Source organism: Artibeus jamaicensis, unplaced genomic scaffold (genome assembly GCF_021234435.1).
Source record: "Artibeus jamaicensis isolate MK-2021 breed Jamaican fruit bat unplaced genomic scaffold, CSHL_Jam_final contig_332, whole genome shotgun sequence".
Lineage (NCBI taxonomy): Eukaryota > Metazoa > Chordata > Mammalia > Chiroptera > Phyllostomidae > Artibeus > Artibeus jamaicensis.
In genome coordinates, this window is record NW_026521788.1 from 20,188,757 (window position 1) to 20,202,073 (window position 13,317).

General features: G+C 32.7%; 1 protein-coding gene across 8 annotated transcripts in view; it reads right to left on the bottom strand.

Annotated features, from left to right (window-relative positions):
- The window catches only part of HERC4 (HECT and RLD domain containing E3 ubiquitin protein ligase 4), a 128,515-nt gene that overhangs the window by 92,923 nt on the left and 22,275 nt on the right, over positions 1 to 13,317 (bottom strand). For all 8 annotated transcript variants that reach the window (XM_037144384.2, XM_037144383.2, XM_037144381.2 and 5 more), the window contains 3 exons: positions 10,783 to 10,859; positions 7,339 to 7,560; positions 6,157 to 6,248 (listed from right to left, as the gene is read on the bottom strand). In XM_037144384.2, coding sequence (XP_037000279.1) covers positions 6,157 to 6,248; positions 7,339 to 7,560; positions 10,783 to 10,859 — 391 coding nt within the window. The remainder of the gene's footprint in view (positions 1 to 6,156; positions 6,249 to 7,338; positions 7,561 to 10,782; positions 10,860 to 13,317) is intronic.

Genomic DNA, 13,317 nt, shown 5'->3' on the forward strand with positions numbered 1-13,317 from the left:
AAGAAGGGGTTATAAAGAAGTATTTGAAGTCATGAAAAATTACTACATCCAAAATTACTTTCTCCAGCAAAGGTATCATTTAGAATGGAAGGGCAGATAAAGTGCTTCCCAAATAAGGTCAAGTTAAAGGAGTTCATCATCACCAAGTCCTTATTATACAACATGTTAAAGGGACTTATCTAAGAAAAAGAAGATCAAAACTATGAACAAGCCGTGGCTGGTGTAGCTCTGTGGATTGAGCGAGGGCCTGCGAACCAGAAGAAAACATTCTAATTCAAGTGTCACCATATTTCTCATAAGAAACCATGGAGGCCAGAAGGAAGTGTCAGGGATTTTTCCAGGACTAAAAGAATCATTTAACCAGAATCCTATAACTAGCAAAACTACCATTCAGGAATAAAGAGGAAATCAAGACATTCTCACAATGAAGGAAAACTAAGAGATTTTTTGCTAGCTGACCTACCACCCTAAAAGAATAGATAAAGAAAGTTCTCCAAATCGCGGTTCGATTCCCAGTCAGGGCACATGCCAGGGTTGCAGGCAGGTTCCCTGCAGGCCAGTTCCCAGCAGGGGACGCACGAAAGGCAACCATACATTGATGTTTCTCTCCCTCTCTCTTTCCCTTCCCCTCTAAAGATAAATAAAATCTTTAAAAAAAAAAAGAAAGTTCTCCAAAGAGAAAGGAAATGGTAAAACATGGAAACTTAAAACATGAGGAGGGAAGAAAAACACAGTAGGCAAAAAATACGAATAAATACAAGATGGTTTCCATCTCCTCCAAATTATCTTTGATGGCTAAAGCAAAAATTATAACATGGTCTGATGTAGTTCTCAATACAGAAGAAATATTTAAGATAATTATATTATTAACAGGGGAAGATAAGGGGCAAAAAAGTGAAGGTAAGGTTTCTAACTTCACTTGTACTAGTAAAATGACAACAGCAATAGACTAAGTTATGTATATATAATGTAATAACTACAGCAACCACTAAAAACAACTATTCAAAGTAATACATGCAAAAACACTATACATAGATCAAAATGCAATTCTAAAACAATGTACAAGTAATCCATAGGAAAAAGGAAAAAAATCAAAGCAACAAAAACAAACAAATAAAGTGGCTGTCATAAGCTTTTATGTATCAATACATGTCATAAATGTAAATGGTCTATAAACCACATACGTTTTTAAAAACAGATTAAAAGATACCACAATGGCTGGTGTGGCTCAGTGGATTGAGCACCAGCCTGTGAACCAAGGGTTGCCAGTTAAATTCCCAGTCAGGGCACATGCCTGGGTGTGGGTCAGGTCCCTGGTGTGGGGGGCATGTGAGAAGCAACCATGTGAGAAGCAAGTCATGTTCCTCCCCCCTCTCCTTTCCCTCCCCTCTCTCTAAAAATAAATAAATAAAACCTTTTATTTAAAAAAGGTTAGAGTTTGGCAGAGTAGATAAAAAAACATGTCCCAGCTAAACACTACAAGGAAATCACTTCAAATTTAATGAAAGTCATGTTGAGAGTGAAAAAAATGGAGTATCATACTGATTTTCATTTGCTGAATTATCCCATTTGTTCATCATATATAAATTTTTTAATATGTTGCTGAATTAAGTTTGTGAGTGTAGTGTTGAGGGTTTTTATATCACTCAAATATGCCCAGCAAATTTTTAAAACACAGGTGCAAAAGCAATTCAATGGAGGAATGAAAGGATTTTTTCAAGAAGTGCAACTGGACATCAAAACAAGCAAATAAATGAACCTTGACCTAAATCTCATACCTTATACAAAAATGAACTCAAAATGGTAACAGACTTAAATATAAAACATAAAAGTATAAAGCTTTTAGAAAAAAATAAATACGGGAAACTTTCAGCATCTGAAGCTAGACAGAGTTCTTAGACTTGACACCGAAAGCAGAATGCATGAAAAATTATATACTGGACTTGATCAAAATTAAAACCTTTTCTGCTGTAAAAGACCCAGTGAAGAGGATGAAAAACAAGCTACACAGTTGGGGGAAATATTCACAAATTACATATCCAATAAGGACTAATATATAAAATATATAAAGAATTCTCAAAAGTCAGCATTAGAAAGTAAACAATCTGGCCCTGGCTGGTGTAGCTCAGTGGATTGAGCATGGGCCTGCGAACCAGAGGATCGTGGTTCAATTCCCAGTCAGGGCACATGCCTAGGTTGCAGGCCAGTTTCCAACGGGGGACACACAAGAGGCAACCATACATTGTTTCTCTCCCTCTCTCCTTCCCTTCCCCTCTAAAGATAAATAAATAAAATCTTAAAAACGAAACAAAACAAAAACAACTATGAACAGTAAAATGACAACCAACTCACAGCTATCAACTACTGAACCTAAAACAAAAACAAACTAAGCAAACTACTAGAAAAGGGACTGAATCACAGAAATGGAGATCACGTGGAAGGCTATCAGCAGTGAGGTGGAGGAAGCAGAATGGGGAGGGAAGGTACGGGAATAAGAAGCATAAATGGTAGGTACAATATAGACAGGGGGGAGTTAAAAATAGTATATGAAATGGGAAAGATTTTATATGTACAACCCATGAACATGCACAACCCAGGGGTGGGAGGGATGCTGTTGGGAGCGGGGTGCGGGGTAGAGAGGAATAAAGGGGAGAAAAAATGGGACATCTGTAATAGCACAATCAATAAAATATACTTTAAAGTAGTAAGTAGGTCTAAATAATAAAATTGTGTATCAACTATAATTTTCTTAAAGTCCGTGTGTTTTTAGCCTAATTCATCCTTGTTAAAGCTTAACATTGCTTAATCTTGACCTAGATCCATTACTTCATTAAAAAATGTAAGACTGGAGCCCTGGCTGGTGTGGTTCAGTGGGTTGAGCACAGACCTGAGAACCAGGCGGTCACCAGTTCAATTCCCAGTCAGGGCACACGCCTAGATTCTGGGTTGGGTCCCTGGTGCAGGGTACACAAGAGGCAACCACACATTATTGTTTCTCTCCCTCTCTTAAAAAATAAAATTTTAAAAATGTATAAAAATGAAGATTTTCTACTCTTATTTCTCCTTAATTTATTAGCTGGAATTCTTCCAAAGAGAATTTAACTCAACTATTAAGTTACTCTGAAATACAATTTGCTAGTAAGTGGGAGGAGAAATGATCCCTCTTCACTAATTTCTAGAAAAATGAGTTGTTGTCCTAGAAACTTCTAAAGATAAGCAATTAAGTGTGCTTTTTATTAACTTGGGGAAGAGTATCATTATAAACTAATGAGTTTTATATATTTGTATATTTCCATTCAGTTCAGTCATTATATCTTTTTGTAAAATCAATGAAAGTGCCTTCAAGTTGTTCTTCTGACATGACCTTTGAGTTTTTGCAAAGCACAATGCTCAAGACTACTCTTATCTAGAAACCCCTTGAGTATGGAGTCTACAAAAGTCAAGGAATGTTTAGTGCTCCCAGACTGTACACTGTTAATTACTTCTAGGACCTTAAAATGGCCATGGCCTCTCATATACTTAGAAGGAAAAAAGTAAGAGTTTATAATGATACCTGTTATCTTTAGATCACAGGATTTTAATTTAACTTAAACCATTTTATATCTCTTTTCTCTGAAACTGGAAATCAAAGTTTCTAATGACAGTAAAATAAGTACTTATTTGCTTTATCTTACTCTCTATATATTAAAAAATAATACCACCAATTTTACTAATAATAAGACTACAGAATGCAGGTTAACATTTCTTTGTGCATTGTTTATTCTCAGGCTATTTCCCACTAGTGATATACAACAAAATATTTTAATTTATAATAACCTGAAATTATTATTTCTGTAGTGTGTTACTAGTTATGTTTTTATTTTAAAGTTTTAAGAAATGTTAAAATATATAAAAATGCATATATATATACATATATTTCTTCTTTATTATAATAGTTTCTGGATTCCAAAGTCAAAATTATAAAGCAAGTACATTTGGTCTAGCTTCAATTTTTTAAAAAATGTAAATAAAGTATATAATGTTCATTATTTTAGCCATTCTTATATAAAAGGGAACTATTCTATCCCATCCTCTTTTGACTTAACAATATACCCTGAAGATTATTCCACATCATAATAGAGATTTTCCTCCTTCTGTTTTATTGGTCATGGTATTCCACCACATGGAATTACCAGAGGTTATCCAAAACAGGATGCTACTAATGGACATTAGGGTTCTTCCACTCCTTTGCTATTAAAATAATGCCATAATGAATGGCCTTGTGCATACAAAATTCTCTATCTTTGTGACAAATTCTTTAAAGTGGGATAGTTAAGTAAAAAGGTATCTGTGCTCTGGCCAGGTGGCTCAACTGGTTGGAACATAATCCCATGCACCAAGGAGTTGCAAGTTCAGTCCCCAGTCAGGGCCCATACCTAGGTTGCCAGTTCAACCTCTGATCGGGACGCATATGGGAGGCAACCAATTGATGTTTCTCTGCCCCCACCCTCTAAAATCAATGCACAAATTCTCGGGTGAGGATTTTTTCTCAAAAGGCATAATTATATGTGATTTACATAATGAATTTGTAAATAAACTAGAAAAATGTTGACACCTTTATACTAGTCCTCATGTCCATTATCATTCATGTCTTCACATTACTGGTTTCAAAAAGTGAGTTTTAAAATTTTTGCTAATGTCATTTTCTTAATGCAGGTTTTCCATAAGCAAACTGCTTTGTAAAGCAACATTCACTTATTTGCAAAAAAGTTCTTTTAGAAAAGTGAAAGATATATAGATATAGAAATATTCTAAATTAAATCAAGGTACAATAAAAAGGTAAACAAAAATTTTGTTAAAAATAATACACCCCCCCAAAACTCCAGTGAGTAAGTATCACCATCTACTTTTTACAGAGAGGAATACAGAAAATTAATTGAATTAGCATTTTAAAAAACTCGATAAATATGGTTGTACATCCTAGGAAAATAAGATGAATAATTATTTGAAAGGTTAAATTTTAAAAGCATTAACACTGTGAACCTTTCAACCACAAAGTTAATCTCAAGGAATTAATATGAAAAAATATTTTTTACTATTATTTCAACATAGCCTTATTTCTTCCAAACGCCAATGACATAAGAAAATGACCAAAATTTATAGCTTGCCAACATAATTTAGTAAGATTTTAGTGGTTACATTTGTAATATGAATTATAACAATCAATAAGCTATGCTAATGAGATCAACAGGTATATATTTTAAACTTCCTTACTAAGGGGCAATATAAATATTCTAAAAATTAACTTTCATAATTGTCATAATATTTTTTAAATGAGTATACTAAAGTACTTAATAATGACAAAGAATAATTCTTATCCTCCTAAAATTCTAATGGTGGGACTATATAGAGTTTTGTAAACTCTATATAGTTTATAAGACTAGAATTTTATCAGAGCTTATAGTTCATTAGATTGGAATCTTTTTCTTGCCAATTTTATCTACAATGCAAGATTAAGAAAAAGAACATTAATTTCTAATTTAGCCAATGAAAACTTGCCACTTCCTTTATGCTAACATGACTATAACAAATAATGTTCCTGGTAAAGATTAATGTTTTTATCTTCATTTTACTTCTGATCATTAGGAACATACTATGCAGTACTGACACTGAACTGGCACATACCCAATGAAGTGAGATCTCAGAGTTAAAGCCATTAACAACACTGTGATGAAAGCTCATTATAGCTGCTTGCATAATACTTAGCCTATGGATAATAACAAATAATCCCTCTATTATTTGTTATACAGTATTTATAAGCCAAATGGGAGCTAAATTAAAATTAGGCAGAGCTATACATTAAGTGGGATTGATATATACAGCATGGCAAGCCTGACAAACTTAAATGGAATTCTTTAATTCAAAATATTATTTAAGCAGTATTTCACACAAAGCTGAGAAACTCAACAAATATTATCACATTTAAGAGAATATAATTCACACCTCATAACATAAAACAAATCTGAAATTAAGGTAAACTGTTTTTGAGAATAATAATCTAGGTAGTTATTTTAGACATCGATAACACTTAACTTCTAATGTACATATTATGAAAACATTTACTTATTGTGAAATAACTTCTATGAACAATAAAAAGGTTTTATAAGAGTACAATACCTTGGTTAGTGCAGCAGTATGATCTTCTCCACAACAAATATAAACTATTTTCTGAGTTCTTAGTGACTTTAGTAAATTAGGAACATACCTATCTGAAAATTCCAACAAGAGACATTAACAATACTTTTTAAATTAAAAATCTTCTAAAGTATGTTTCCTCTACAGCTTCCCAGGCTCAATGAACAGTGATGACTAAATAATTTTAACCAAGGCTCAACGAATTTTGCACTACAAGCCTATTAAGTTAGGTTCCCAGGCCTTTCTATTCTACTGTGTTGAAGGAGGAATTTGAAAAGGAGGGATTTAAGTGTTAAACTGCCCGAATGCAAATCAGCAATCATAAAATTTAAAAGCTATTTGCTTCTAATCCATACACATCATACTTTATATTCACTTCATGATAATTAATCTCACACAATACTGCTTAAAAGTTTGAAAATTATACTTCCTGCTTTTTTTCCTAGGAGAAAAGAGATATAATGCCCTAATCTACTTTTCTTATGCAGAAAAAAATTTTTTTTATTCTTGAGAGTATGATTTGCTTATCATTACCAGTTATTACTAGTTCAACAACTCACTTTTGTCTTTTTAAGTCATTACAATTATGTTAACTTCATGAAATTAGTTTTTGTATTTCAAATACTGGTGTTTGACCTAATGTAGTTACGAAAAATCAATTCCAAGTTCCCAACTGGTTTCAAGTAGTTATAATCTTTGAAGTTTAAAATATTTTCAAGACTCTAGCATCAATGTTAAAAGTGAAACCCAAACTGGAATAATTTAACAACTCAGATTATTTAAATATTTCCTTCAAAATCACAAACAGATCAACACTTCATGTTACTTTCCAGAATAATTTTATTGCTTCTTTCCACCAATGTTGACCAGTGATGAGGTTCCCAACTTGAAGTAACATTTTTCAATTTTCTTTCAATGAACATCCAACAGCAAAAACTTTTGTGCCCTTAAACTTTCCATAGTTTATTTTATGATAAAATAGTATCTTCTGGCCTTCTACCACTCCCTGAAACTATTATCAAATGGAATTTTTAAATTAACCTCACATCCCCACCTCCCTCCCTACCAGGGAAGATTTAAGTACATTTCTGACACTAAGAATCATTGATCCATCTCAAAAGATCATCTCTTTTTAGAAGTACATCTATAATAATAAGAACCTACCATTTTCATCATTAAGACCCAGTTGACCAAATTTGTTACGTCCCCATCCAAAGATAGCTCCAGAAAGGGTGAGTACAAAACTATGGGCTCCTCCTGCTGCAACTTGCATAAAAGGGATTCCAATCAAAGACTTAATCAGCTGTGGTGAAGCTTGCTTTTTACAGTCAATGCCTAAACCCAATTGGCCATATTTATTCTGTCCCCAAGAGAAGACTTCGCTTGCTGTAAAACAAAAATCAGAAAATTAAACAATTTTTCTCAAACACAAAGTTTTACTAGAAGATCATCAATTATTTTGGGATATTCTTCCTCTCATCAGATGGAAATACATATTTCTCTTTATTGTTTACTTCTTATACAAAATATATTACCGAGAAGAACATTCTATATTTAGCATCCTTTAAGTGGAATAACTTTAGTGATGAATGGCTAAGCCACATAATGTTATGCTTCTCAGGAAAGAACCATCTATTTTCAATATCATTAGCCCAGACATCTCCTCTGAGCAATAAACCAATGTATCCAATTGTTTACCTAATACGCACACTTGGATGTATCACGGCACTTCCAGCTTGGTATAGCCCAAGCTCAATTTATGACCCTCATCTTACCTCCCATACCTGCACCTCTCCCCAGCATTCCCAATCTCAGTAAATGATATTGTAACTAATTCAGGAGCACGAGTCATAAACATAAGGAGTCATCCTTAATACTCCTCTCTTAGCTCATACAGAGATTCATATCAATCTATTATCTATCACCAAGTTGTACAGTTTTCTTTCTAAAGAAAAATATGGCAAATAGATCCATTCACCACCATCTCACCTGGTTCCTGTAATAGTTTTGTCTGCTTGTCACTTATGCCCACCACTGCCACCCTCTTTTGCAACTTTAGGCATTTATCTTTATTAAATAAATGACAGTAATAATCAATACACTAACAACAGATTTTTAAAAAGTCATATTATAAAATAGTACGCACTTAAAATAAGTCTCCTTCCAAAATGAGACCCTTGGTTCCTCTGCCAAGAGACAAGTACTCATATATATTACTGATAGGTACTTCCTGAAATATTCTATGCACATATTAGCAGACATCTGTACATACACATAGAAATATTATAAAAACATGAGGAACAAGTATGAAAGACACAGAGATGAGGGGGGGGAATGGGAGGCAGGGGGGAGACCGGGCGGGGGGGTGGGGTGGGATGGGAGAAATAGATTTAAAAAAATGTACTTGAAAAGTAACCAAATAAAATTTAATATTAAAAAAAAAGAAATATTATAAAAACACAGATTTGATAATGTTGCTCATCTGAAAAAATATGTCAGTGCCTTCTCACTGCTGTTGGTACAAACACTTTTAATAAGGGTTATAAGGTTCTATGTGATCTGTTTCCAAACTCATTTCATACCAGTCTCCTCTTTTATTATACTCTAGCCACAGTCATCTTCCTTTACATTCTCCAATGCTTGTTTCTCACATACTTGCTGTTCCCGCTGCCTAAACCTTCCCCTCACCTTTGTCTAGTTCATTTCTACTCTCTCCCAGCAGGAAGCCTCTCTGATCTCCAATATTAAGTTCAGTTCCTCTGTACATGTTCTAAATATCCTAAACTTTTTTCTTTACAGTCCTTTTTCATTGTATGTAATACAGTGCTATCTGTATGACTGTACCACAAATGCCAACAGTATACTGCTTACTACCACTTCATAGTATACACCCTAACGTGCCTAGTTCATAATACATAATCAAAAAAGAAATTCATTAAATGAACAAGATATTGTGCTAAACATAATGCTGAACAAGGCTATGAGTCAAAATAAAAAACTGCCCTCAACAGTTAAACCTCTCAGTTAAAGTTTATCTTGGATCTACCTACTAAAATATCAAGAGGAGTTGGTGCCCTGGCCAGGTGGCTCAGTTGGTTAGAGCACTGCCCCATATACCAAAAGACTGCAGGTTCGATTCTTGGTCAGGGCACGTACTTGGGTTGTGGGTTTGATCCCCAGTCAGGGCGCATATGGGAGACAACCAATTGATGTTCCATTCTCTCTCTCTCTCTCTCTCTCTCAGATCAATAAAAATATATTTGGGTAAGGATTAAGGCGGGGAAGAGTTGGCAAAGTAACAATGACTACAAGAATGCCAGCCTCCCACTACCTACAGAAATTTAAATTCCCTAATATTGCATTTATAGCCCTTTGTAACAGACTTCTGTCTTTACTTCAATTTCAGGTGAAGTATGAGTATAGCTTCCATTCTCTCACAATACCCATATGAAAATACAGGTCAATACTCAAATAAACACAATACTTTCCTGATTCTACACCTTTACTATCACCTTAGCCAACCCTCAACATTTCCACAAGCTATGTATTTCCAAACACTTCTCCAATTCTGAATAAATTCTATGCACCTTTTAAGGCTATCATCAAATATCAATCCTCTCTTTATTGTTACTAATTCTATTGGTTGAAACTAATTACACTTTTTTCTTCATATCTCTGGCGTTTTACTTTTACCTTGACCAAAGTAGTAAGTATTTTTTTCTGCTTTGTTCTATAGCTATTTATTTGAGTATCTGCCTCTTCCACTAGAGTCTATGGTCTCTCTAAAACTGTCTCTTAACTTATTGGTATTTCCCTACAGCTCTAGCCTAGTGTTTTGTTCACAAGAGGCCTCACTAGACACTTAATGAATTAAAATAATAATATAATATTACTAGAGAAGCCACTGAGGTTTATTTTTTTAATGCTAATGTTTACAAACATATGGCAAGTTCTTTACTAATCTAAGTTACAATCCTTAACTGGCTAATGAAAAAATGAAAGGAATAAGAAAGGAAAGCAATAAAGCTAATAGGAATCTTGGCCTTCTCTGCTTTTATTTATAAAAAGCTTATCTGTGAGATCAAATGAGATTAGGCAAGTTATAACTTTTCCCAGCTGTGAAGAAATAATAGCATTTAACAGACTAAAGAAACAGCCAAAAAAAATCTATCTTATTCATGTCAACATACTAGCAATACATAATTTGACAATGACACCATTCATAACAACAAAAAAAAATCAAATACCTACAGAAAAATCTAATAAATGTAAAACTCCATGGAAAACAACAAAATACCATTGAGAAAAATTACAAGGTTAAAATAAATGGATGGGCTATAGCAGGTTCAAGAACTAAAAGACTTTATAGTATATACAGACTTTCCTCAAACTGATTTGTAAGAGACAAGGCAATCCCAACCAAAATCCTAGTATGCTGTGTGTCTGTGAAAACTGTTGAGCTCATTCTAAAATGTATGTGGAAATAAAAACAATCAAGCACCAGAACAATCTTAAATAAGAAAAACAAATTTGGAGGACTTTCTGCTCAATTGAAGTACCAAGTAATAAAACTGAAAAAAGAGAAAAGGAAAGGAAAACAATGCTTACCTTTAGAGAGTGCAAGTGAATGATAGTAACCGCAAGCAACCTGTACTATCTGGATATCTGACAAACTTTTAATATTTCTAGAAAATAAGAAAAGAGATCAGGGTCAATTATTTTCATCTAATAAATATATCCTGAATACTATTTATATATTGAAAAATATATAAATAGTATTCAAGTACTGACCACCTACTATGCCTAAGTATAGTTTCCTACCAACCTAGCAGTTGTGTTACTCTTTACACAAGCCCAATTTACCCAAAATTTATGCTAAACTCTGTAAACAAAATCTAGATATGAAAAAAATTAAGTGTGATGAGAAAATACTTTAAAAAGAACATTTAAGCAAACTATGCACACACTTCAAATACCTCTCAGAGTGCTTTTACAATTTAGAAGTTTTCTTTCCTTACCAAAATTTAAAAAAATCTTTAGCTCAGCACATAAAACTTTAAATAAATTTATAAAACAAATGTACATGATCTAATTTATGTAATATTGATATTTGGCCTAATTTAATGTATTTTCTTTTCTATCAGGTTTCTTAAGAACAAATAACATTCCTATCATGAGGTACTACCAGTTCACACATTATGAAATCTATTCCTCTTGGGCAATTCTTTACATCTAAATCACTGATATTCAATTCCTTACTAAGGAAATTTAATCAATTCACAATTAAGAGGATCAATGATGTGTCCAGTCATATTTTTCCCTTGTATTTTTAGAGTTTCTTTTTTTCTCCCATTTCTGATTTTTCCATTACTGCAATGTGATTCTAAATGCTAATTTTAAAAATATTACAAATAAATCAAGTAACTGTGTATCAAATATCCCAGGTTCTTCATAAGTAGTTCCCTTTACCTGATCATTCTACTGTTTTTACTGAATGAATGTTTAAAAAAAAAAAGTGGGAAGGAAACATATAATGTTCTTACTTCCCTTTACCTGATACTGCCACCTGACCTGATTCTGCCAAATGAAAGTCCGGAGCAAGTTCTGACCAGAGAGTCGATACTCATGATTTTCGGGAAGCAGCTTCAGCAAATCAAATTTTGAGCAGGAGAAAGATGAGTTACTCTAATCCCATATTATTATATTAAAAATATTTTTATTTAGTGGATTTATGTTCTTAAACTACAAAACCTGAAAGCTGTAGTGCTACAAATTAGCGGAATCCAACAACTTAGTAGGATCCAACATACCCTCAGATATTAAAAAGTAGCAAAATACCATTTTTCTGCAATTAGCAAAAAACGTTGGCAATGCAAAAAGAGGAATTCATCACATACAATTTGCAAGACCAAATAAAACATCTCAAAACCTACATTCTCATAACATCCTGTGTTTTTTCCTTCACAGCATTTATCACTACTAATTATTGGTATACTTATACATTTATTATCAGTGTACTATTAAACATTAAGCTCTCTGAAGGTAGATTATGTGTCTTATATCCATGGAATCCCTAGCAACTACCATAGTGCCTTGCAAAAAGGTACGTAATGAATATACTGTTAAAAGATAAGTGAATCTGTGCAGTCTTCAAGGCTTTTGTATTACAACTACTATAATGTCTATTTAAAACTAAGTAAAATTAAGAAAATGAATTTTATTCTTGACCAAGAGGTTTAATTTCTATAGATCAGAAAACAGCTGTACTCGCAAGGATCATATCACACCTTCCTGTCATAATATTTATTGCATATGTCTAATAAATAGAACTTTAATAAACCACAACTTTATTACAAGCAATTATTTTTCTAAATTTGCATGAAAATATATGTATTTCAACTTGCATTAAATAAACTAAGACAGTAAAATCAGGCTTAACCTTTTTTTAAATAAAGGTATAATATCCTATAAAAAGAAATAACTAGCCAAAAGTTAAGGTCAATAGAGACCAATAATTCTGAATAATTTCAGTCTTTCTCCAAGAAGTAATGATTTGAAAACACAACAAAACTGTAAGTAGAAAAAGATAATCAAACTAATAAGAGTTTCAAGTAATCTATTTACTATTAATTTTACACTCTTCCTTAATTTTAAAGTACCCCTTAATTTATGTACTCTTATCTTTTGGCATAAAAATGAATTTTATATTCAAGAAAGTACAGCCTAATGTGAATCTTCACATTTCTAATCACTCTTAGGAAAATCACAAATAGTAATTTTTTAAAACATGTTTAAATTTATTTGAGTTTCCCCATCTTCCATACATATTTTATTCAAAATGGACATGAAATTTACAAAGCTGGCTGACATCTCTAAGAATCTAAGAAAAAGCCTTACATCTAAAAAATTATGAAATACTGAAATTTAAAAAGAAATTTCATTTAAAAATGTGTTTCTACTGAAATACTAAACTGCCCTCTAAACCATAAAAACACTAGTAAAAATGATGTGTAAGTCACAATAAATCAGATCAGTCCATGAAAAATGAATGAGCTTGAACAGGAAAAATAACAACATACAGCTTAAAGTTAATATAAATGTTTGCCGAATATAAAAACAGTGAATTTTAAAGCAAAGGACTCA